Source organism: Corythoichthys intestinalis, unplaced genomic scaffold (genome assembly GCF_030265065.1).
Source record: "Corythoichthys intestinalis isolate RoL2023-P3 unplaced genomic scaffold, ASM3026506v1 HiC_scaffold_23, whole genome shotgun sequence".
NCBI lineage: Eukaryota > Metazoa > Chordata > Actinopteri > Syngnathiformes > Syngnathidae > Corythoichthys > Corythoichthys intestinalis.
This window is the reverse complement of record NW_026651592.1, coordinates 7,187,700-7,214,656: the sequence shown is the minus strand read 5'-3', so window position 1 is coordinate 7,214,656 and position 26,957 is coordinate 7,187,700. Positions and strand designations below refer to the sequence as shown.

General features: G+C 39.3%; 1 protein-coding gene across 9 annotated transcripts in view; it reads right to left on the bottom strand.

The window, feature by feature from the left end:
* Window positions 1-1,208: 1,208 nt before the first annotated feature.
* LOC130911219 (roundabout homolog 2-like) overlaps window positions 1,209-26,957 on the bottom strand; it is an 800,091-nt gene continuing 774,342 nt past the window's right edge. For 7 of the 9 annotated variants that reach the window (XM_057829032.1, XM_057829039.1, XM_057829034.1 and 4 more), the window contains 4 exons: window positions 13,393-13,551; window positions 13,027-13,284; window positions 9,444-9,638; window positions 1,209-6,225 (listed from right to left, as the gene is read on the bottom strand). In XM_057829032.1, coding sequence (XP_057685015.1) covers window positions 6,224-6,225; window positions 9,444-9,638; window positions 13,027-13,284; window positions 13,393-13,551 — 614 coding nt within the window. In that variant the 3' untranslated portion in view covers window positions 1,209-6,223. The remainder of the gene's footprint in view (window positions 6,226-9,443; window positions 9,639-13,026; window positions 13,285-13,392; window positions 13,552-26,957) is intronic. The other 2 variants (XM_057829037.1, XM_057829033.1) reach the window with 2 other exon arrangements.

Sequence of the window (26,957 nt, the reverse complement as noted above, 5' to 3'; positions counted from 1 at the left end):
TTATTATAATTGGATCTACGCTACTTTTTTTCTTTAATAGGAAAAAAAGGACACAATGTTAGGCAGAGGCGTACCTTACCTTAAACCATTACAGAATGTTTTTTGGACCCTTATTGTAAAGTGTAGCACATGTGTCCCTAAGTAAGAAATTATAAATGCTTAAGTTAACAAACCCTAAACCCTAACCCTTTATAAGCCTACATATATTTTTAATTTTACCAAACTATTAGTTACTGTCTGGTTATGCATTAACTGATGCATTAACTAATGCTTTAGTTAATGCATTAACTCATGTTAATTAATATGTTAATAAATGTTAGATAAGCAATTATATTAATTATTGTAATGTTACTTAAACATTAGTTATTGTCTAAAAATGGAATTAACTACCGTATTTTTCGGACTAGAAGTCTCACCGGAGTATAAGTCGCATTTTTGGGGGGAATTTACTTGATAAAATCCAACACATATAACAGATATGTCATCTTGAAAGGCAATTTAAAATAAAAATACAATAGAGAGCAACATGCTGAATAAGTGTACAGTATGATAACGTTACATGATGCATGATCAACGAAATGCGAACGTGGCCAGTATGTTGTTAATGTAAAATAGTTATTAAGAGTTATTCAGACAACTATAGCACAAAGAACATGCGAACAAGTTTACCAAACCATCAGTGTCACTCCAAAACACCAAAATAGCATGTGAAATGATATAATAATGTGTTCATAATTTCACATTTAAGTCGCTCTAGAGTATAAATCGTACCCCCAGCCAAACTATGAAAAAAAACTGCGACTTATTGTCCGTAAAATACGGTATTTTTAATTTTTTTACGAAACCATTAGTTACTGTCTGGTTATGCATTAACTAATGCATTACCTAATGCTTTAAGTCATGCTAATAATTAATAAATGTTAGATAAGAAATTATTTTATTATTGCAATGTTACTTAAACATTAGTTATTGTCTAAAAATGGAATTAACTAATGTTAATTAAGGGACCCTTATTGTAAAGTGTTACCAGTTTCAGCCAAGAATTTTACTTTCAGTACACCCCTCGTCATAACAGGTTGTAAGTTGTTTTAGCCGGGCTAAACCAGATTGGACCAGTTTGCACTCGCCTGAACCGGTTGACACTTTCATAGGACATTTTCATAAAAAGTATATAAACTCTAGGAGACGTTTCGTCATTTTTCAAAAATATTTTATTTGATATTGAGGCGGGTACAAGGGGGGAAAAAAAGAACATGAATTCATTTTTATCTTACAGGAACATGGCGAGATGTGTACGACCGTCAATTCTTTTTTTTGGACGAGGAGGACATGCAAGTGAATACAGAAGAAGGAGGACGAGGAAAAGATGGCTTACAAAGCAAATAAAGGGACTGTAGAAAGGACGGCGGATCGGGACTGTACACAAAGATTTCACCCGACCACTTTTTTTAACCAGCATTTTTTTCCTTTTCAATTTTTTTTCTTAAGAAAAAGGCAACACACACAAAGGCTACAAAGAACCAACAATATCAAGAGAAAAAAATAAAACCCTAAATTCTTTGGCTCCTGCGCACTGTAACCACTTCACGCAGAGCCTTGCGCACTCGACTTTACAAACCCAAAAACAAAACCAAAAAAAAGACACGTTTCTTACACCACATATCGTTATGCATATTTCACGATGGACTTTTTAATCAGCATTGTCTTTTTAAAATAAATTACAAAATGAAGCCGTGGTTGTCAAGTAAAAGTGGGGAAACAAGATCACTGGACATTTGAATTTCAATTTGGTCTTCTTAATTGTCGGAATGTGGGGGCTGCTTATGAATAGACTATGCATACATATGTATGTATATATAAATATACACATATATACATAAACACAAGCAGATGTAAAAGAACCTGAGATACTCTCTTGCACCTCATTTCAAGAAACACTGGCCACTGTGTGGGTTAAGAAAACATCACAACCTTGAGACCCTTCAGCAATTAAAAAAGCTTATACATTAAAAATAAAACATTTAAAAAAAGAAAAATCCTAAACAGTGAAAACATCGAAGAGCAGCAGAGTTTTGGTAAAAGGCAAAGAAAAAACAAGGACAACATCATCTGATGTTTTCTTTGTGTTTGTGCATGTGTATTGATGCAAAGCTTAGTCAGAATTTATGAGTTGTACATTATGAAAAAAAATACATTGGCATTTTTTTAAACTTTCAATTTTAGACATATTCACATTAAATTAGAATTCTCTTGTAATTTTCGCATCAAATCATAATTGTTTTGTATTTGACAATTCATACTGGATTTCCTGTAGGAAAATCATAGCATTGACACTTTTCAGTCACTTTATGGTCTGATTTTTTCCCTCCTTACAACACTCTGACTTTTATCCCTTTAATAATATTCATTTTTACAATAACATTACAACTGAAGTTGCAAAATGGAATTTCATTCTCATAAAAAGTAGCATTTTGAGTGTAAAGTAATAACAGTAAATTGTTAAAAACACTATTGTAAAGCAGCAGAATTTAAAGGGGAATTTTTGACATTAGGTTTAATTGTCGAGTTAGCGGGGGTATAATTAGTCGGTGGAGTTGCTTTCAACAAATTCCGTGTAGTTTGTTCGTTTTTTTTTTTTTTTTGGTGCAGGGATCCGGAGTGGCTAAGCTAGCATGAGACAATGGTGCTTGCTAGCATGCCAATAAAACAAAACGATATTAACAGATCTAACTGTTCAAATGAAGCCATGTTGTGGTCAAAGAGTAAACAATACGGTGCTTCAGGGTGACTGATTGGGATAGGCAGTCTCCTTCGTTCCAACAAAAAAAAATCAGCGGCTAAAAAAACGTGATATCACTCCGCTCTGCTTACCTCGACAGCCTCTAGCCTGCAGAGCTGCTGCATTACAAATGTTCCTGTTCATACAACAGACATGCACTGGCTTTTTTAAAATAACTTTATCCTGAAAACATAACCAACACTATTGATTTCATGGGTCATCGGCAGAGGTGGGTAGAGTAGTCAAAAATTTTAAGTAAAAGTACCGTTACTTCAAAACAATATTACTCAAGTAAAAATAGTCAGCCAAAAAATTTACTCAGGTAAAAAAAATATTTGGTGAAAAGAATACTCAAGTAATGAGTAACATTGTAAGTAACTGCTTAAAATGTTTGATTTTTTATTTTTTTAGCAATTTAAAAAAAAAAAAAAATTTTAATCTATGTGAACTATTATTATAGCTTGGTGAAGAATAAGATTATACCCGACACAAGCCGCATTAAGAAATAAAAAAAAATAAATAAAATAAAATCATTGAATTCTGGCGAGAGAAAAATATCCAGGAATGAAGCATCATTCATTCAACGAGCATGAATGCCCACTAGTGGGGAAAACATATTGCCTTTTATGAAATTAAAAGTCCGTGGTCAGTCGGTGCCAAATAAAAACTGGGAGAGAGGTTAAAATCTGCACTTTTGAGTAAGGGAGTGCCAAAAATCAATTATAGATGCATTGTGATTCGACCCGTGACAGTTCGATTACGATTCATAAATGTTCAAAAACGATTATTTTTCCCTAATAACTCTGACAGCCGGTCATAGCGGAACAAAATTCAATACACGTCTGCCGCCTGGATACCTTTAACGAACGCACGCACAACGTTATGATGGATGCTGCCGGTTACTAAGCGAGAGATTTACTCCTTTTCAAAAGACTGGAAAATAGATTTGTGTATGAGACAGGCAGGGACCCGGCAGTCGCGCTTCTGTGCGCAAGTTATTTTTTTAGAGCGAGAGGGGAACAGAGATAGTTCGTTGCTCCTTGTCTTTCAGTTGTCCAGCAGCAGTTTTGAGTCGTGTCAATTGAAAAATTTCCTGAGTGTGTTGCCAAGACCCGTGTGCGTCTATAAAAGATGAGTGCAGGAACCCTCTTGTACCGTTTGGCCTTTATTGTTGTTGTTTTTGAGATGTTAACAGGAAGTTCCGGGCGCTAAGCTAATTAGCTCATTCGCTAAAGTCTATTTCCATGTCCATTTGAGCATTGTCTGTTGGTGTGCAAAAGTTACTCCATATGCAGAACGTGTAAAACCATGATTAAGTACAGCGGTAACACTACAAACATGCGAAATAGTACAGAAATCTGGAAAAAAAGTATATTGGTTAATAGAAGTCTTATTTCTAAAGACACTTTGTTTCCAGAAAATGTGGAATTCATTCCACCAGTGTAAAATTGTATTGTAAAATGGTTAATGTTTTTGCACTTTCTTGTGTAAAAAAACAAAACAAACAAAAAGCAATTTAAGGGCAGCTTTTTGTTGTATCGGCACGTTTCCATCGTTCCTGTTGAATCATTAGGATATTCTAAATAAGTAGTGGACTTAAATTTGTTTGGCTACTTTATTAATTAGTAATGTGTGATGCATCGATAATCGTGATAACCGTGATCATCATCAATACCGTAATCATCGTTCAATAATCGAATCGTAGCACCCTGAATCGTAATCGAAACGAATCATAGGGTGCCTAAGATAGCACAACCCTACTTTTGAGTCATAATGATGGCAGCTTTCTATGCCAAATACTTTTACATTTTTTACGATGGTTTAAAGACGTTACATGATTGAACAGGCCGCTGTGATCATAGAATGGCAAGCTTGAGTCTGATTAGGATAATGAAGTAATGTGAGTATTGTTGTGACGTCTCATTGGTGAAACTGGTTGAGCCACTTTTGGCACATCTGGCAAAAATAAATATATGAAATCAAATCTTACATGCAAAATAAAGAGGAAAAAATGTAATGTCTAGTGTAGCCCGAAGTAGCTGAGTAAGAGTAGTGTTTCTTCTTTACAAATCTACTCAAGTAGAACGTATGGCTTAGTAAAACTACTTTTATAAGTACATTTTCCTCAAAAAGTTACTCAAGTAAATGTAACGTGTTACTACCCACCTCTGGTCATTGGTGATTCTCATGTGTTGTTTTTTTATTGGCATGCTAGCTAGCAATTGACTCGCGCTAGATTAGCCACTTCGGAGCCCTGCAACTAACAAATAACTAACAAACTGCATGGAATTTGTTGAAACCAACTCCACCGACTAATTAAACCCCTGCTAACTCGAAAATTAAGATGAATATCAAAAGTTTTGAACTTCCCCTTTAACTGCTGTGTATATTTGTGTTTGGTGTTCCAACGTCCACGGTCCGTCTCTATCGGGATTTAACAAGAAACCTTCTAAAAGCTGCACACAGGCGGCCAATGTGCAAGTGACTCGAATGAGGGTGGATAACATAAATTTCGGAGCATAAAAAGTTTAAGTTCTCCCCAAAAATATAAATCCAAAGTATAAATTACATAATAAACAAAACAGATACAAAATTAACATGTAAACATTTTGGAGATGCTTCACATTTGCCCAAGTGCTGAAACATCACCTCAGTGTGGTCAAATGTTTAAAACTAGAGTTAATAACAAAATAAATACCCCCAAATGAGTATTAAATGTGTAATTGGTCGCCTTAAAGTGACAGTTTTCTTTCCGAGCCCCAAGGACTTCCTGTCTGCCTCACCTTGTCGCCAATCTTTTAAAACAAAACATCTCTCTGTACATTTCTCTGTATATAATTCTCTTCTTCTCTTTACAGTACAGAAACTCCTCTTCACATCATTTTCTTCATGTCAGCAGGAGCTATGGTCTTTTTTTTTTTTGTGCTTATCACCAAAAAGTTGCAGTGCAAAACAACAATAATTAATAATTAATAATAATAATTATAATAATTAATGGCAACTTTTTTTAAAAAGAAAATTTTATGGCACAGCAGCCACACCGTTCACATATAGTACAACAAAAACAATTAAAAAATAAACTGTTGGAGGCTTGCATAGCAACAGCAAGTTGAAAGAAGATATTTACACGGAAATTCTAAATTAAAAAAGGGCGGTCACCAGAAAGTGTGTGTTTTTTCAGACAACCCCTCCCTCCCCAAATACAGTAAAGTTTTTCCTCAAAGACCAAAACCATAGTGAGATGTACAATATGTCTGTGTCTATACATCGTACGTCGAACATGTACACTTGTGACACCCCGTCGTTCCTACCACCAGGATGTCCTTCTTTCAAGGAAGAGGACAAAACGAGAATTGGCAAGACGTCATTGTCGCCTTTGATGAGAACATGGACATGAAGGGTCCACCATCATTTTTTTTCGTCAGATCTTCGTCAAGTGAAACACTCTGCAGGGGGGGAAAAAAAAAACACTGAATAAACGAAAAGCGTAAACCAATCTTAAAATAAGACTGCCCTAAACTATTCAGAAAGATTTTGTCGCTTTTAATAAAGCCCTAAAACATTCAGAAAGATTTTGTCGCCAATAATAATAATAATTTAAAAAAAAAAAGATTTGGCAATTTGAAATGGTAAAACCATAGACTTTATAATGATATTGACTGGACACATTCCCCAGACACTGCGCCACGCCTTCAAGTAGGCCGCTTCAGTCAGTAGAAATCGGTCGCAGTTATTCTCAAACACATGCAGCAATCCAACACCGGATTTAGGTTGAAAAGTACGAAAGCTGTACCGCGTACACGCAGGAAGGATTGTCTCAGGGGTGATTTGTTCGAGGATTCAAGGAAATTATTATATTTTTCGTACCATGCATGCATGTGGAAACGTTGTGAAAAAAAATCATGGGAGAAATTAACCGCTAAGGCATTGGCGTCATAATTCGCAATATTTGAGTAAAATAAATGCTAACTGCCCGTTTTTTGCTTTTAGCCAAGAATCGAGACTGTTTTACATTCATATCTATAAAGAAGTCAGGGATTTAAGCATTTATTCACAAGACTTTTCAATGGAAAAAGCTCTTTGTGGTGCGACAGTGGCTTAACCCTTTAGCACCTAAGCCTATTTTGGCCGAATTTGCATGCCTTTGATGTTGCCTTTATATTTAAAAGAAAAAAATATTCACAAAGGCCAGGTTGGGTCCCTTTTTTCAGGACAACATAACCTCCATGTCCAATCTTTTGTTTTCTTCACTGACCAATTATAATCAACATTTTGGACGCAAAAAGACAAAAAAATCCCAAAATCTTTTTTCAAAATTTGTCATGTTGATGTCCCATTGACAACCAAACATGTTCGACCAACCGTTTTGAAGCTTGATCATATTTATTCAACTTGTTAGCATAAACATTCAATAGAAAAAGATAAGACTGAATAGTCTTATGTTTGACAATTCAATACAAACAGCAGGTATGGTTATAGGCGTTTTTGGCCTTTACACATACTATGGTCAAAACAGGTGATATACAGTGCAAAATAGTGAGAATTAAAAAAATAAAAAAAGATAGAAATAAAAAAATAACATATAGTGGGACTAATAAGTATTTAGTATAAGTATTTAGTCAACCACTAACTGTGCAATTTCTCCCACTTGAAAATATTAGAGGCCTGTAATTGTCAACATGGGTAAACCTCAACCATGAAAGGCAGAATGTGGGGAAAAAAACAGAAAATGACATTGTTTGATTTTTAAAGAATTTATTTGCTAATCATGGTGGAAAATAAGTATTTGGTCAATAACAAAAGTTAATCTCAACACTTTGTTATGTATCCTTTGTTGGCAATAATGGCGGCCAAACGTTTTCTGTAACTCTTCACAAGCTTTTCACACACTGTTGATGGTATTTTGGCCCATTCCTCCATACAGATCTCCTCTAGAGCAGTGATGTTTTGGGGCTGTCGTTGGACTTTCAACTCCCTCCACAGATTTTCTATGGGGTTGAGATCTGGAGACTGGCTAGGCCACTACAGGACCTTGAAATGCTTCTTACGAAGCCACTCCTTTGTTGCCCTGGCTGTGTGTTTGGGATCATTGTCATGCTGGAAGACCCAGCCACGTCTCATCTCCAATGCTCTTGCTGATGGAAGGAGATTTTCACTCAAATCTCTCGATACATGTCCCCATTCATTCTTTCCTTTACACAGATCAGTCGTCCTGGTCCCTTTGCAGAAAAACAGCCACAAAGTATGACGTTTCCACCCCCATGCTTCACAGTGGGTATGGTGTTCTTCAGATGCAATTCAGTATTCTTTCTCCTCCAAACACGAGAACCTGTGTTTCTACCAAAAAGTTCTATTTTGGTTTCATCTGACCATAACACATTCTCCCAGTCCTCTTCTGGATCATCCAAATGCTCTCTAGGGAACAACAGACAGGCCCAGACGTGTCCCCCTGCTGAAGCCAGTGCACGTCTGGCAGTGCAGGATTTTGAGTTTTGTGTTACTGATAGTAGCCTTTGTTACTGTGGTCCCAGCTCTCTGTAGGTCATTCATTAAGTCCCCTGTGTGGTTCTGGGATTTTTGCTCACCGTTTTTGTTATCATTTTGACACCACGGGGTGAGATCTTGCATGGAGTCCCAGATCGAGGGAGATTATCAGTGGTCTTATATGTCTTCCATTTCCTAATAATTGCTAATAAAAGCGTTTTACCTATTGCAGATTCAGTCTTCCCAGCCTGGTGCAGGTCTACAATTTTGTCTCTGGTGTCCTTTGACAGCTCTTTGGTCTTGGCCATAGTGGAGTTTGAAGTGTGACTGACTGAGGTTGTGTACAGGTTTCTTTTATACCGATAATGAGTTAAAACAGGTGCCATTAATACAGGTCACAATTGGAGCCTCGTTAGACCTCGTTAGAAGAGGTTAAACCTCTTTGACAGCCAGAAATCTTGCTTGTTTGTAGGTGACCAAATACTTATTTTAGACTCTAATTTGGAAATAAATTGTTTAATTTTCTGTTTTTTTCCCCCACATTCTGTCTCTCATGGTTGAGGTTTACCCATGTTGACAATTACAGGCCTCTCTAATCTTTTCAAGAAGGAGAACTTGCACGATTGGTGGATGACGAAATACTTATTTGCACCACTGTATTTACGAAAAATAAATGCTAACTGCCCGTTTTTTTGACGCAGACAGGCCCCCTATTTATTGACCTCCGCGCCCCATGTCCCATCAATATACTGTATTTCGAAGTCTGTGGAAAATCACTCCAAAATATCACTCTGTATCACGCTATGAGTTTAAATGTTCCTGATTCGATCACTCGATTTGTCGAACTAACTAGTTGATGGATTCATCGACTACTAAAATAATCGATAGATGCAGCCCTAGAAATAATTAATTTCACCTAAATTCGCAGAGTAATTATAAAATTACAGTTAATTTCCTAAAACCTATGCACGTTAAAATAGAGTGTCAATGAATCCCCCCCAAATTGAAGACTAATATGTAATACAAAGATGAACTCATAAAAACATGACTAATGTTTAGGCTATCACGAGCCCACCTCCCAAATTGCGGCATTTAAAAAATAAATAAATTTTAAAAAACGCTGTAGCTCCCTCAACAATTGCACATTTAAAAAACTGGCTTGCGTGTTGGTCAAACTTACATAACTCTCCTGAGTACTGCCCCTGTCCATTGGTCCCCAGGAAGTCTGCGTGCTCCATGGCCGTCCACTGCTGTGGCTGCCGCGGGCCGTCTGTCTTGCGGGGGCCCGTTGAACCCTTGGAGGAGGTCGTCCCCGATGAGCTGTGGCCACCTGGTGACGGGAAGGACGGTTTATGGTATGGCAGGCATCCGTCCTCTGAGGACACAAACATTGAGACACCATCAAACACCGACGTAAGGAATAGGTTGAAAAATTTGGCGCATTTTCTTTTGCCACGACATGATCACTGCATTGATGTCTGCACAGCTGACATGAAATTGAATGTGGCGAGGTCAATATGAATTATGAGACCTGAACGAGGAAAATCAACGGATAAATAAATATATAGATCTGCAAAAAATTCTCTCAGCTCGTTGTGTTAAAATGTGCAAACAGTAGGACTGCTAGAGTGCGTAAAAACAGGACAGCAAGATTTTGGGAGGGCCGAGAGAACAACGGGCACAGTAAAACTCCTGCGATGACAGCAACAACAGCAACTAATGGTCTGTTTGCAAAGTCACCAGCCTCACTACCGCCAATGAAAAGCAGATAAATGCATGGGGGTCCCGCAGAGTTCTGACGAGCTCGCCCAGATGGGGAGATCACTCTGTCTGCCGCCGTCACGGGGACAATAAAAGCCAAAGTCATTTCATCCGTTTGCGCAGAGCAACGCCTGCCAAACGTTGGCCGCGGCATTGACGAGGGAGGCGGGGAACAGGGGGGTGGCGGAGCATTTTTGAGGCTGAGAGGAGGTGAGGGACACAAGGGGACATTTGGGGGGCCAGCACAAGTGTCAGACAGTGCCATCTGTTGACGACACTGTAGCATGAGCGCTAGCTTTCACAAGGACCAAAAAAGGAGAGAATCCCCCCAACTGTTGGGATATGAGACTGTTCGATGAAGCATAAATGTTAAATTATGCCTTGAAACACAGCACAACAATAGCAAAAGCATTTGTTTCATGCATTCATATCGAAACAAATATTTTTGCGGATGAGACACCAAAAAAGATCATTCATATCATAATATATTGACGGAACACGGGGTGCAGGGCCGATTAATAGGGGGCCTATCTCCGTCAAAGCTGACCGAGTCGAAACACAGACAAAGAGCTTTTTCCGTTGAAAATTATTTTGAAAAATTGCTTAAATCATTGAATTATTTATAGATATAGACATGAAACAGTCTCGATTCTTGGTTGAAAGCAAAAAAACGGGCAGTTAGCATTTATTCTAAGTAAATATGTTAAATGTGCTGCTCGTCTTTAAGCCGCTGTGGCGCCACCTTACCACTACAAAAAGCTTTTCACGTTGAAAGTTCTTGTAAATAAATCTGTAAATCCCTGAATTTTTAATAGACATAGAAATAAAACCGTCTCGTTTCTTTGTTAAAAAAGCAAAAAACCGGGCAGTTAGCATTTATTTTACGTAAATATGTCGAATGTGCTGCTCGTCTTTAAGCCACTGTGGCGCCACCTTATCACTACAAAAAGCTTTTCACGTTGAAAGTTCTTGTAAATAAATCTGTAAATCCCTGAATTCTTTATAGACATAGAAATAAAACAGTCTCGTTTCTTTGTTAAAAAAGCAAAGAACCGGGCAGTTAGCATTTATTTTACGTAAATATGTCGAATGTGCTGCTAGTCTTTAAGCCTCTGTGGCACCGCCTTATCACCACAAAGAGCTTTTTACGTTGAAAATTCTTGTGAATAAATGCTTAAATCCACGAATTCTTTATAGATATGAACGTAAAACAGTGTCAATTCTTGATTAAAAGCAAAAAAAATGGGCAGTTAGATTTTATTTAAATATTGCGAATTATGACGCCAATGCCGTAGCGGTTAATTTCTACCATTGATTTTTTTCACAACATTTCTATATTCATGCATGGTACGAAAAATATAATAATTATCTTGAATCCTCGAACAAATCACTCCTGAGACAATCCGTCCTGTTTGTATGCGGTACAGCTTTCGTACATTTTTCATTTTGGATCGCTGCATGTGTTTGAGAATAACTGCGACCGACTTCGACCGACATAAGCGGAGTGTGGGACGGCCCCTTACTTACAGGCATGGCGCAGTGTCTGGGGAATAATATCCCTATGAAGTCTATGTTCAGATGATAACAAAAACTAATTAAAGTAACTAATTAAATTATTGCATTTGGAAGTATTCCCCCCCTCCCAAAAAAGTGCTTGTCAAAAGTACAAGCAATTTTGAGCAATTTCAATACAAAATTCCTGAATTTTAGTTCGATTTTAGGACAGAATGTTTATGTCTTTAATTATACGTCTGGTTTGGACTGACATTCAATCGCGGATAATTGCCCGGTTAAATCGTGCTCCTTATTGAAAGCGTTCTCCAACTTGCGGCGTTGCATCAAATTAGAGCTGAAACGAATACTCGAGCAACTTGAGAAACTCGAGTTTAAAAACTGATTCGAGTAATTTTATGCACCTCGAGGAATCGTTAAATTTTGCCAGCTCTAAGCATCACGTTTTGCCCGGATTACTTTTAATGCGGGACAACGCGCTGACGTCACGTGCGTAGAGGAAGAAGCAATTAAAAAAAAAAAAAAACTTACTGCAGCCGACAGCCGCTACAAACTACGCTGACGTTGCTAAAAACTACGCCCGCATGATGCTAGTGTGGTAGCAGGTAGTGTCCGATGCGTCTCATAGATATCGCATGTATTTAGGACTAGATGCGAAATGACAGACTCTGCCGCGTCTGGGCAGCGTTAGTAAACAACCGCCATCTTTAAGCAGTACACTTCTCAGCACTAATAAATATAACGTTACTGTCACTCCCTCACGTAACGTTAGCCCTTCGGAGGGCTAGGTTTCTATTGATTATGACCACTGTCGATGCGTGGCTAACGTGTCTTACATACAGGCTTTATTTAATCTGTAAAAACACAGTGCTGTAGAGTGATGAGGGTGTAAAATTAAAACATAATAAAGCTAACTGTCAGTTTTAGCTCAGTAGTCATTGCTGAATAAAACACCAAGTAGCACTGTTCCCTAATGTGCTCCAATACAGCAGGTACATATTATACATTTATTTTGAACACTGCAAAAACTCAAAATCCTATCAGTACTTACAGTTTAGACTAACTTAAAACTTAACTAGAACTTAAAAATAGTTTGACACAAATGGCAATTCAATTGAAACATGTGGGAAAAACACATAGCTTTCAAGTGATGTGTGTTATCAAGCGTAATTACATTTTTAGGTAAGAAATATGTTTTTTTTTAATAAGATTTTTTGAGTGAAAGCAGTGAAATTTTTTTATAGTCACATCTGAGATGCAATTGTTGGCTGTTTTCTACAATGTACATTGGAAATAAAGACATTGATTGACTGAAAATGGTTCAATATTGGATTAAATGTCTTTTTTTCTCATGTATATTTATAATTGCTCTTTACCAAAAAAAAAAAAAAAGTTTTACCCAATTACTTGATTTATCGATAGAATTTTCAGTCGATTACTCGATTACTAAAATATTCGATCGCTGCACCCCTACACCAAATCTCACGTACCAGTCTTATAACCTCTGCGCACATCGTCGCCTCTTTCTGCAGAGCCCAGTCGCTCTTGAGCCTGCCGGTGATGCTCCAGGGTGGCACGTGTCATTTGCCTGTCATCCGCCATAGCGGACAGTGGTCCCGACATGGGCGGGCGCTCCAGAGACGTCGCCTTTCTCTCCGGAGGGGGGATCATGCTGTTGATGCAGCGCCCTGTCTGGGCTCGGGCTTGGCCCTGGCCAGGTGGAGGCTCAGGAGGGGGAGGTAGGTCTGCTTTTGAGAGTGAACACACGTGAAACGTCAATGAAATTGCTGCATAAACAGAATGAAGAACCTCCAAAATACAGATCGAGACCTGTGATTAAATCAATTAGTACCCACCGTCTGCGCCGGCATCTCTGCGGTGGGGTGCCGTGCCTTGGTTCCGGGGTTTGCGTGCTGGCCTTTGGGCCCTCGGGTGGCCCAAGCTATGACTTCCTACTGTGCTGCCATCTGTTGAGAAAGGACTGCCAGGCCGGTGTCTTTGGGACAAGCCTTTATCTGTGAACAGACACACAAAAAAAGCAAAGGGAGGCTGATTAGCAATGATGTTGTCGCAGAGGATCTCGGTCCAGAAGGCGAGGGAGGTTGCAGCCATCAGAGTTGAAAGCCAGGTAGACTCATTCACAATCTAAAAGTGCCATGCACAAGGTCTCAAAAGTGTAAAGAATAAACACCAGGAGAAGCCTTTAGAGAGCAGAAAGGATGAAGATGCGCCCCCACAGAGGTAGAAAGTCAGCGCTCTTGCCAACACACCGACCTCTTTTACACCGACCACGCTTGCTGAGGCTGGTGCCGTCCAGCTGGTAACCTGCTTTGTCCGCAGCGGCCACCAGGGCCTGGGCAAAGCTGCAGTGGGTAAAGATGGAGCCGTCAGACGAGCTACCCAAGCTGGAGTGGTGGCTGGAGAAATTGCGCTCGTCCTCAGAGGCCGAGCCCCAACCGTTCACCATGGAGCCTGGAACACCGCAGTTGGTCCGTAGGTAAGATTTTGTTGGGAATACTTGTGTTCAACTGCTAATGGCTGAAGTAGCTCTCATAAAATAATCACGCAAGTTAAAACCATCTAATTGCAATTAAATACCGGGATTTAAACGGGTAGACATTGGGTCCAAAAGCAATTTTTCAGGTCCACGGACACGGAGATAATGTTCGGGTTTTAAAATCTCGCCCCCATTCCTCCCCCGCACAGAGAGCAGCGAGTCGCCAACACGGAACAAGTCTGAAAGTGTTCAACCCGGATCATTCCCGGAATATCTCCCTATGTCTCAAAGCCATGACACGGGTAAATCCCACGTCATTTTACACAGGAATTTACCGGGCTATAAGTCTGATTGGGGCTTGAGGGGTCTAATGTATTACGGTTTTATATAGGGTTACAAGCCAAAACTGATTGTTCAGCCTGAATCTTACGGTTTAGGAAAACAGTTTGGGAGGGAAAAAACGACTGAAGAAATATTGTTGACAATATTAATGTATAATAATTCATAACAGATGAAATATTTACTTTTGCAACACTATGTACTTAGAGCAACATTTGCAGTTTGTCGGAATAATACAAGAGTAACAAATGTTTATTATTTATTTTCTTTTAAGGAAAGTGAAATATTACCGTATTGGCTCAAACATAAGACGGCCCTGATAATAAGACGACCCCTCTTTTTCAAGACTCAAGTTTGAAAAAAAGACTTTTTGAACACCAAATTAATTTTCATACAGAAAATAATTACAGTACATCTGAAACAAATGATTATAACAATATATTTGAGAGAAAAAGCATGTTATTTTGCCTCATTCAAATCTTATCTGAACATTTAAATATGTAAACTAAAGTGCGATCACATTCCTAAATTAATGGCATCTGGTTTTTGAAATGTAAATATACCAATCTATTGTGATAAAACAACAAAATTGCAATAACTACATCAACCATCAAAGCAAAGTCCAACTGTAAATGTAATCTTGAAACAAATCTGAATAAGGAAAATCATTGCAATAAAATAATGCAAACTGGTTAAAGAGCATACGACAGGAGAAAAAGTCTTAAATGGCATTATTATGTGAATTAGAATCATATTTTGAGACGATTCGACTATATACAACAATTTAGCAAAGCGCAGATGACGAGAAATTAGCCTTTTAATCTGCCGGTTAGCCACGCCTACCATTATAGGGCTTGAGCGTCCCCAACAGATGGATGACGTCAGCGGTAGACTGGGCTCATCGGTTTTACTATTCAGCCCATTGAGGGGAATTATTCAGAACGAGGAAAACGCGACGAAGAGAGCCGCAAAATGTCATTGTTTCAGTCTCTCTACTCCAATATTTTTACAGGATATTCTTTTTATTCAAGTATTTTCCCCAATAGCTATATTGATGGCTTGAGAAGGACCAGTCAGCCCGTCGAGGGGGAACTAATCACAACGAGGAAAACGCGACGAAGAGAGCTGCAAAATGTCATTGTTTCTGTCTCTTTACTTCAATATTTTTACAGGATATTCTTTTTATCCAAGTATTTTCCCCAATTGCTAAATAAATGTCATGGTCATGACAAATAACAGTCTTGTGCTAAATGGAATATGAAATAATAAGAATGCATTTATTCAGGACGACATGGCAAAATTACTCCATAATGGTCAAAACTGTCGACTTCACCTTTACTGTCGCACCTCCCGAACGATATTTTATGACACCTAAATCGGACATATGTAATTTCCCTTCCCCGGCTTCGGAGAATGTAAACAAACCAAAAGGCGTGACAGCTAGCCGACATGTTAACCCGAACAGAGTGATGTTTCAAAGTCTTGGACATGCTAACCCGAACAGAGTGATGTTTCAAAGTCTTCGAAGCGGAAAATCACACATGACGAGCCTAGATTTATTGACATGACGACTGGGTTGTCGATTGTCTTCGCGGATCGGCAAACCGCCCGGAGGAGGGTGGCTGCAGTTGTTGTGCAGCTAACGTGCTGCTAATGTGCATGAGTAGAGCTTTTTACATGCCTATCAATGATCAAACGTAAGTAGTCCTTTATTTAAAGAAAGTTTGTAGTGTTTACTTTGTAATCGCTGTATTCGTATTTGACATAATACAAAACAAGATGTTTACTCACTTCCTCGTAAGTCCAATGGTCCCACAGTAAATTTCCACGGTGAATGGGAACCTTTTGAAACTCCAAAAAGGCGCATACGCCTCTCCCTCATACAGAATGATTTTTCTGCAGCCGTTTGGCTGGCGTGATGCGAAAAATAAACGTATTAATCTGCAAAATCAGCTGAATCCTTTGTCCTCATACACAACAGTACGCTGTACAGTGAAGAGGACGCCTTCTACCGTACACGTCACAGCGCCCTCCTCCTCAATGCAAGACCGAAGCCGGAAGTCACTCATTTTCATGGCGCGGGATTAAAAAAACTAAATAAATATAGCGATCGCTTCCACACACATGCAAGCGGTTCATATTATTCAGGAGCATAAAATGCCGCGTTTATTATGAAATAAACATGCCTTTTCGTGTCCCGTGCACTTTAAACTAGTAGCTGAAATTTGTCATGAAAGAACATCGCTTCAATAATATCTGGCGCCATCTAGCGTCGTGAATGGGGAGAGTAGTTGACATCCGTCATAAAAGAACATCGCTTCAATGATATTTGGCGTCATCTAGCGTCGTGAATGGGTATAACGTCTAGACTGCGAATATAAAACGACTCCCTCTTTTTCAATCTTATTTCAATGCAAAAAACACCGTCTTATATTCGGGCCAATACGGTAGTTTGCTGTCTTTTGACGAAACAAATACATATGTAGTACTTGAGCGATCAAGTATACATTTCCTATTTTAAACTATGCCCCACATGGTCATTCAGTGGACTGGCATGACCAGTACAGCGGCTTGTTGTCTTGTCATGAAACTTTTCACAAATGAAGAAAAAAATGTCACCAGTTTGTCATGGTGTACCCTTTGACCCAACTTTGACCTTCCTCCGCCCTCCTCCCGCATTTGCCTTGTTAGCACTCTGCGCCCCCCAATAATGTGAGCAGAGCACTTGGGCAGACGCCACGTAAGAAACGTGTGCCAAAGCAGGCCCACTGAAAGCTGTCATATTAACTGACTGCTCTCGCGCTCGCCAAAATCCCACATTTTTACTGGCGGGCGGATGCCCCCCCGTTTCTCTAAAAGTGGTCTTGACTTAAAAGGTATACAGAGCACAAAAGATACAGTCCCTTTTCATACACAGACAGCAAAAACCTCAAGCTTGAACCTCAAGAAAAAAATTACAATTGTCCATGTTGATAGTATAAGATGTAGATACAGTACTGTATATCATTAACTGTAATTCAAAAACACATTTAATTTCAGATCATGCAGTGATTCAGACTCTTTACTGGTCCGTTGTGGTGAAAAAGGAGCTGTGCCAAAAGGCGACACTCTTTATTTACCCTTCCATCTACGTTCCTACCCTCACCTAGCGTCAGTGTCATGATCGAAAGAACAAGATCCCGGATACAAGTGGCTGATATGAGTTTCCTCTGCAGGGTGTCTGGCATAAGCGGAGTTTAAGAGCGGGCCAGCCCTCCCGGTGGCCGAAAATTGTCATCGCATGTAATTGACTTTCTATATATGATTTTAAAATTAAGAGTTTTCTGTCTTCTGATATAGTGTCTATATAAGTTGTTAAGCAATGGAACAAATAACAAAAATGAAATGAACAAAAAAAAAGGAATAAAATATAAATATAAAATATATAACAAAAAAACATTTTTAAAATGGGTCACATTTTTTTTTAGAACAGATCATGTGACTAGCACCTTAGACTGTCATTTGCTTTGTTTAGCAAAAACCACCCGAGGACTGAGGACAAGATGGATATATGTAATTTTTTCATACCTAAGCTTTCAAAAGCGACAACTACTACTGAGCATTAACCAAGGATTGAAAATGTGGACGGTGAGCGGAGTTTCAATTTGCCCCACTAAAGACGCACAACAACAAGTAAAACAGAGCCTCCCCCGGTGTCTTGCCAATGTAGTTCTCCCGTCAAAAATTGTGTCCCCTGGCCGCGAGAGCGAACGCACACACATTAGTTGTAAGTTATGTCGACTCAATTATTTAAAGCCAGAAAAGAACCACAGTTGTACATTTTGGACATCAATGTTTATTTAACTGGAGAAACTCTATAGAGGACTTGAATTACAGTAATAACAGTTATAGGTCATCCTACGAGTAAAACAGTGAAGTATTTTATGTTTACTATAACATATGGATGTGGATGTGTTTACTTCTGTGGTGAAGGGTCATATGTACAGAACTTCAAAAGTTGTGTTATAGAAGCCAACCAATGCTTGAGTAGCTCAAGCTAGTGTGCTATGCTATACACATATTAGTTGTGTATATAAGTTTATTGTGCAGTTTGTTGTATATTGAGTATTGGATATGTGTATTTTTCTGTTGTACTTTCACAATATTAAGACCAGTGTCTTCCCATAAAAGCAAGGAAAGACCAAGCCTTGTGGTTTATGGAAGTGCATTCATTTTTAGCTGGCTGTCGGGCAGTGCAGAGCGAACCGCACTGTTTTGTTCATGTCATTTAGAAAAATCTGATGAGATCAAAGGCAAATCTATGTTGAATCCCCCACTAGTTTTTTTTTTTTTTTTTTTAAACCTCCAGGTGTTCAAAAACTTAACTCAAACTCAAAAAAGGTTATACATTTAAAAAATTATTTATTATCGGTTATCGATATAGGTATCGTCTTTGAGGAGCAGGAAGTTATCGATATCGGTTTCAAAAAATGGATATTGTGCACCCCTATTTTTTTTATGGATGGGCCATGTTTTAAAACCTCATAGATAACTACATCACCAAAAATCAAATCAGTGCAGCGCAAGGGATACAATTTTTGATGGGGGTAACTACATTGGCACGACACCGGCGGGCGTACCAAATTCAATGGATGACATCTTGCCGAAAAGTATAGCTGTCCTAAGCAGCCTGATTTAGAATTCCCCTAAGAATGATGGGAAACAAAAACCGCTCATTTTCAACTTAGTATTATAAGTATATTTGTTGTAAGTTAATTTTATTGTTGACATTGCGTTTCGGGGTCATCAACATGTTGTGCCCGCTCTGCCCCAAAAGTCAAACTCCGCCTATGGTGTCCGGGCTCTTTTAGAGATAGGGTGAGAAGCTTAGTCATCCTGGAGGGACTCAGGGTCGAGCTGCTACTCCTCCGCGTTAAGAGTAGCCAGCTGAGGTGGCTCGGGCATCTGGTTCGGATGCCTCATTGACTGCTCCCTGGAGTGTTCCGAGCATGTCCCACTGACGGGAGTCCCTGGGGATGACCCTGGACACGCTGGACAGACAACGTCTTTCCTCCGCGTTAAGAGTAGCCAGCTGAGGTGGCTCGGGCATCTGGTTCGGATGCCTCATTGACTGCTCCCTGGAGTGTTCCGAGCATGTCCCACTGACGGGAGTCCCTGGGGATGACCCTGGACACGCTGGACAGACAACGTCTTTCAGCTGGCCAGGGAACGCCTTGGGATCCCACCAGAAGAGCTGGTTGAAGTGGCTGGGGAGAGGGAAGTCTGGGCTTCCCTGCTAAAGCTGCTGCCCACGCCCCAACCCAGGATTAAACAGTAGATAATGAATGGATTGATAGAGGTTCCACAAGGAGAATAAAATACAAATACAGTGGTACCTTAATGATTGTCTGTGACACAAAATAGCATGTTAATTTCATATTACAAACGATATTTTATGCTCCCGAATGAAATGGACCGCTTGGATGTGTATGTGATCGATATATTTACTCAATTTTTTGAATTCCGCGCCATGAAAATGAGTGAATTCCGGCCGGAGTCTGGATTGAATTGAATTGGATAGAATGCGAATGTGATGTCGGCAGACTAATCATTTTCACAGCACACTATTACTACAGTATGCAGAATAACTGCGTATTCAGCTGATTTTGCGGATTAATTCGTTTATTTTTGCGTCACGCCGGCTCAATGTGCTGCAGGCTTTTGTTGCTACACCAGGCTGAGTGGTGTGAAGCTTTTTGGATTTTCAACAGCTCCTGTTCACGGCAAAGAATGGGCAAAACAAGTCCGACAATCTAGAGACCATTGGACAGATAATGAAGTTAGCATGTCGCTTAGCTCACAAGCCTCCTGTTTTTTTACACTCTTTCCTCTGTTTCCAAAGCCGGGGCAGAGAAATGACAAAAGCTGGAGTAGCTCCGGTGGCATAAAATACCGTTCGGGATGTTTAAGAAGACGACAGTTTTTACCATTATGCAGTAATTTAGCCCTGTCGTACTGAATAAATGTGTACTGAATAAATGCGTTTTTAATATTTCATATTCCATTCGGCACAAGACTTATTTGTCAATACCATACAATTTTTTTAGCAACTGTGGAAAAATACTTAGATAAAAAGAATTTTCTGTAAAAATATTGGAGTACAGAGACTGAAACAATTACATTTTGCTGCTCGCTGTCGCATTTTCCTCGTTCCGAATCTTCCCCCTCAATGAGCTGGATTCTAAATCATCTGAAATCGTTACTCTGACGACGTCATCACCCAGATGGGGGCGCTAGAGCGCTATAATGACAGGCAGGGCTAAACAGATTAAAAGACTAATTTCTCGTCATCTGCGCTTTCCCAAATTGTTGTATATAGTCGCATCGTCTCAAAATATGATTTTAATTCATATAATAATGCTATTTAAGATAAGTCACAGGCACTTTAAACTTACATTTTCAAAATCACAATTTACCTCCTTTATTATCTTGCTTTCATTTTTGCGTCATTATGATGCAAAACACCATTGTCAAATAAACCATGTGTTGAAATAAGAATGTTTTACAGTTTAAGTTAGGAGCAGACTTGGAAAGGATGATGATGCAGTCCAGACCTCACATCAAAAGAGACGAATGAACTCATCTTTTGCAGTATGGATGGTAATGTGATTATAATTTATTTAGATACACTGGGAAATCCCCTTCAAAGAGCTTCCACTTCAAGAGTTGCGCCTTCTCCGGCAAAGGTTGCAACATACTTTCACTTCTGCTGCAGTCAGAAAGTTCTGAGATGAAAGCAAACTTCTCAAAAATATATGCTTGCGTGAGGTAGAGGAAGCTATCAACCGCCCACCCTCTCAGCCACCATTTTTTCTTCTTCTTTTTTTTTTTTTTTTTTTTTACAGCTGAAATCCAAGGTGGTAACTACTTTGAGCCCTCCATCTTGCCTCCTTTTATCCTTCCTTTTTGAAATTCCTTTTCAGAGTTTCTCTACGAGACAGAAAGACAGTGATTTCCACCGGGTCCAATCCTGCCGTGAAGAATAGTACAGATAATGAAGTGGAGGCAGTGGCAGGCAAAAGCTGCTAGAGCTTTGGAGGTGGAACACTGCCTCAGCATATCACATCACAGAATGACTTTTTTTCCTCCGTACGTTCTTTTTTTCCCCCGCTAACAGGCACTTTCTACTGCAGCGCTTCCATTCGGAGAAATAGCGGCGCAATCAAAACTGACGGTATTGTAACGCAATTTGATAAAAATTCAATCAAGTTTTCTCTTTAAGCTCAGGGGAAAAGTTGCTCTGGGTTCAAAACCAATTTAGGATTACTTATGCCACTCAACTTGAAAAGAATACAGGTCTTAAAAAAATTAAATATTAATTGACTTCAACTAATGGGAGCCAGTCCCAGCCATGGTTTGATCCCCCAATGCTGTTAGGCGGCCATACCTTGTCAAACCAGCTGGTGTCTTCCTGATGGTAACATTTAGAGGTGAAAAACAACTTTGAAAAACAGATTACCAAATTTTTGGACTACAAGTCGCACCAGCCAAAAAATGTGCAATGGAAAGGAAAATAACATATATACCATATTGGCCCTGATTATAAGAGGACCCGCTCTTTTTCAGGACTCAAGTTTGAAAAAAGACTTTTTGAACACCAAATTATTTTTTATACAGAAAATAATTACAGTACATCCGAAACAAATGATTATAACAATATATTTGAGAGAAAAAGCACGTTATTTTGCCTCATTCAAATCTTAATATCTGAACATTCAAATATGTAAACTAAAGTGCAAGCACATTTGTAAATGAATGGCTTCTGGTTTTTGAAATGTAACTAAACCAATCTATTGTGATAAAACAACAAAATTGCTATAACTGTATTAACCATCAAAGTGAAGTCTAACTGTAACTGTAAAAACTCACCTTTTTGAACTAGCTTTTAACTTATAATTATTTTCTTTGTTTTGTTCTGTTCACGTTGTTTGCGGTTTCTGTTCCTACTCTAAAGCGTCTTTGAGCATTGGAAAAAGCGCTCTACAAATAAAATGTATTATTATTATTATTATTATTATTAACAAATCTGAATAAGGAAAAACATTGCAATATAATAATGCAAACTGGTTAAACTTGAGAGTAGCTGAGATCTGTCGTGACCGAACATCGCTTCAATGATATCTGGCGCCATCTAGCGTCGTGAATGGGGAGAGTAGCTGAGATTTGTCATGACAGAACATCGCTTCAATGATATCTGGCGTCATCTAGCGTCGTGAATGCGTATAATGTCTAGACCGCGAATATAAGACGAGTATAACCAGAGTATAAGTCGCATTTTTTAGGGGAAAATTATTAGGGCCCGAGCACTAGACGTGCGAAGGCCCTATTGTTTTGCAAAGGATTATTATTATTTTTTTTTTTTTTTTCAGGGCAAATGAAAACGGCCAATTTGGAGGCCTGAACATGCACGAAAAGTCACCAAAATTTGCACATACGTGCGGCTTCGTGTAAATTTCGATAATCTTGTGTCGTTTTGAAAAAATGTCAAAAAATGGCTCAGTGGCGCCCCCTTGACCCTTAAAATTTTCAAAAAGGCCTCTCCTCTCAGGTTTTCAACGTAGAGCAATGAAATTTGGGGAGTAGATACCTTATGCCTAACTGTTCAAAAAAGCCTCTTGCACCCACATTCCAAATCCAACAGGAAATCGGGTATTTTGGATCAAATGTGAAATTTTTATCGGTTCACAGTTGGAGTTTACAATTGGAGGCCTGAACGTGCACGAAAATTCACCAAAATTTGCAAATACATGCAACTTTGCGTAAATTTTTATAATCTACAAAAAAATTTTTAAAAATCGCTCAGTGGCGCCCCCTTGAAATTTAAAAAAAAGGCCTCTCCTATTAGGTTTTTTCAATGTAGAACGATGAAATTTGGCGAGTCGATATATTGTGCAAAACTGCTCCAAAAAGTCTCTTGCACCCATATTCCAAACCCAACAGGAAGCCGGAAATTTTGGATCAAATGTGAAATTTTATCGATTTACATTTGAGACCTTGTCGCTGAAGGAAATAGTTGGATTGTCTTCAAAATTTGTCAGACTATTCAAGAGACATATGAGATCTTAAGTTTTCAAAATGGTGAGTTTTCATTCAAGGGTTTGACCTGGGCGTGGTCCCAAAGTCGGCCATTTTTGGGCAAAATACCAAATTCAGAAAATGATTAAAAACTCTGTGATACAACGTTCGATCTTTTTCATTTCTAGCATGTATATGAGATATCCCAGCCTGAACATGACTGCATTGAAATATTACCCATTAGACTAGGCGCCCCCTAGTGGGAACAGGAAATGACCTCCTTTACGAGACAGGCTCCTCCTCCAAGGGAAAAAAATCTATTGACCTCAAACCTGTTTCAGGGGAGCCTCAAGACATGTGTTCAGGTGCCTGATGAAAAATATTGAGGTTTCGTTGAAGCGGAGAGGTCCAAACTGGAAGTGAAAATGACCGTCAACAATTTGTCTCGCCAAAAACTTTGAACAGTCATAACTTGGCAGATATGCAACATATCTGCGCCAAACTTCCCGTGTTTGTTGAGGGTCATACCCTGAAGGTTCTTGTAGGGGTCATTTGCATCAACTCTACAGTGCCGACTAGTGGCGACAGAAAGGAGTTTTAAAAAAGGCCTTTCCTATTGGGTTTTTTCAACGTAGAGCAATGAAATTTGGGGAGTAGATACTTTATGCAAAACTGCTCCAAAAAGTCTCTTGCACCCGTATTCCAAATCCAACAGGAAATCGGGTATTTTGGATCGAATGGGAAATTTTCATGGGTTCACAGTAGGAGTTTACATTTGGAGGCTTGAATATGCACAAAAACTCACCAAAATTTGCACATACATGCGGCTTTGAATAACGTTCGATAATCTTGCAATGTTACGAAAAAATGTAACAAAATGGCTCAGTGGCGCCCCCTTGAATTTTTCAAAAAGGCCTCTCCATTTAGGTTTTTTTAACATAGAGTGATGAAATTCGGAGAGTCAAAACCTTGTGCAAAACTGCTCCAAAAAGTCTCTTGCACACACATTCCAAATCCAACAGGAAATCGGGTATTTTGGATTGAATGTGAAATTTTTATCGATATACAGTGTGCACATTTGAGACCTTGGCACGGAGGGAATTAGTTTGATCATCCTCAAAATTGGCAAGACTGTTCATGAGACATATGAAATCTTAATTTATCAAAATGGTGTGTTTCCATTCACGGGCCTGACCTAGGCGAGGTGCCAAAGTCGTCCATTTTTTCGGCTAAACGCCAAATTCGGATAATGACTGATAACTCCCTCATACAACGTTCAATCTCTTTAAATCTGGCATGTGTGTGAGGTATCCCAGCCTGAACAGGACTGGATTGAAATATTACCAATTGTGCCAGGCGCCTCCTAGTGGGAACAGGAAATGCACTTTTTCATGGGACACACGCCTCCTCTAAGGGAAAAAAAAAAATCAATCAACCTCAAACCTGCGTAAGGGAAGCCTTAAGACATGTTCAGATGGCTGATGAAAATTATTGAGGTTTGGGTAAAGCAGAAGGGTGCAAAAGGAAAGTGATTATGACTGTCATCATTTTCTCTCTCCACATATTTTGAACAGTCATAACTTGGGAGATGTAGAGGGGGGCTGTCTGCCACCACCCCGACCTGCATACCGTCCGAGTTTGCGTGGCGTCCGAGTTGCGCCAAACTGCGAGGGCCCGTTCAGTCCTGCTTGCAGGCCTAGTTTATCTTTTTGCTTCCTTTTTAAAAAAAAAAAAAAAAATTTTTTAAAACAAACTCTTGCTGTGCTTCTTATTGAATAATGGGTATTTTGGATAATTATTTTACTGTTTTGAATGTACTTAAAAATGAATGAAAGCGGTTGGTTGTAGTTTTTTTTTTTTTTCCCACACAAACATGCAGGTGTGGACGCAATTATTTTCCCCCGACGTAATAGGGCAGAATTCTCATTTTTTAAAAAAAACCCTGCTACGTTTAGACATGGCCTTAGCTTGGGGTGGGGATGTATCAAGTATTCAAAAAAGTACAAGTTATCCAATCTTCTCAATATTTGTCAGACAGTTGCGGGAACACGAACATTTCTTAAGAACATAAAGTCTGGTCCCCATTCGTCTTTATTCTGCTGTTTTACATATTCCTCAGTATGTCTAGTTGAGGAATGATACCTTATGTTGTAACTCTTGAGCAATGCATATTTCTCTGTGCATACAATATACGTATTTTACAAGCATAAACAATGAACGTAAGTTCGCAGCAGTGTTTCTCTCTCTCTCTCTCCCTCGCCCAGAGACTCTGCGTAGCTGTCAGTCTTCTTCTGGCGTGTGAGCGCTCATCTTCGCGTAAACAAGTGGGCGTGAAAGCGCCACAAACTAAAAGCATGCATTTCAATATAAAAAAGTCAATAATACAATTGAACACACATTGACAAAGGCAGAACGCGAACGTGGCCATAGCTATTAAGAGTTATTCAAATAACTATAGCATAAAGAACATGCTAACACGTTTACCAAACCATCAGTTTAAGTGTAAGGACGCGGGTGGAATACCCCACAGCAACAGAAAAGATGATATACACGGGTGTTGCCTCTGTAGAGATATTTTACAAGCATAAACAATGAACGTAGGTTTGTAGCCGTGTTTTTCTCTCGCTAACTCATCCATTCACTCAGAGCTGCGTAGCTGTCAGTCTTCTTCTGGCGTGTGAGCGCTCTTCTTCACGTAAACAAGTGCGAGTGCGCCCACACGTGGGCGTGAAAGTGCCACAAACTAAAAGCATGCATTTCAATATGAAAAAGTCAATTATACAATTGAACACACATTGCCAAAGGGCAATCTTATATGATGCATGACCAACAAAATGCGAACGTGGCCGGTATATTAACGTAACATAGCTATTCAGATAACTATAGCATAAAGAACATGCTAACAAGTTTACCAAACAATCAGTGTCACCCCAAAACACCAAAATAACATGTGAAAAGATAGAATAATGTGTTAATAATTTCACACATAAGTCACTCCTGGGTATAAATCGCACCCCCAGCCAAACTATGAGAAAAACTGCGAATTATAGTCGAAAAATACGGTATATCCACACAATGTTTGTGATATGCTGCACAATGCTCTATGCAAACTACCAATTTTGTATTTGTCTAAAACAATGACAAATCTATCGAGCCTTGACAGGAAGCGTACTGTTATTTGTACAGCCAGCGAACAGTAGCCGCTATAAATCTTCTGCCGTCACCACTGGCACCATTTCTATCTTCCCCTTATCCCCCCCCTGCTATGGGTGTCAAGCGACAGGATGGGGGGGTTGTGACCGACGAAGAGATAGATTAGAAGAAATAGTGCTGTCTTCGGAGTAATACAGTGCAGGCGAGATGCGGCAGATTAGGGCGCCATCGCCACTTTATATTCCCTTAAATACATCAGTTGCAGCATGTGTCAGCACAAGCAAAACCACTGTTCCATCATGCAATGGAAAAGTACTTTACCCGCCACTGACGGGTCGGAGCAGCGAGCCAAACCTTTTATTCCCTTTGGATATTTTC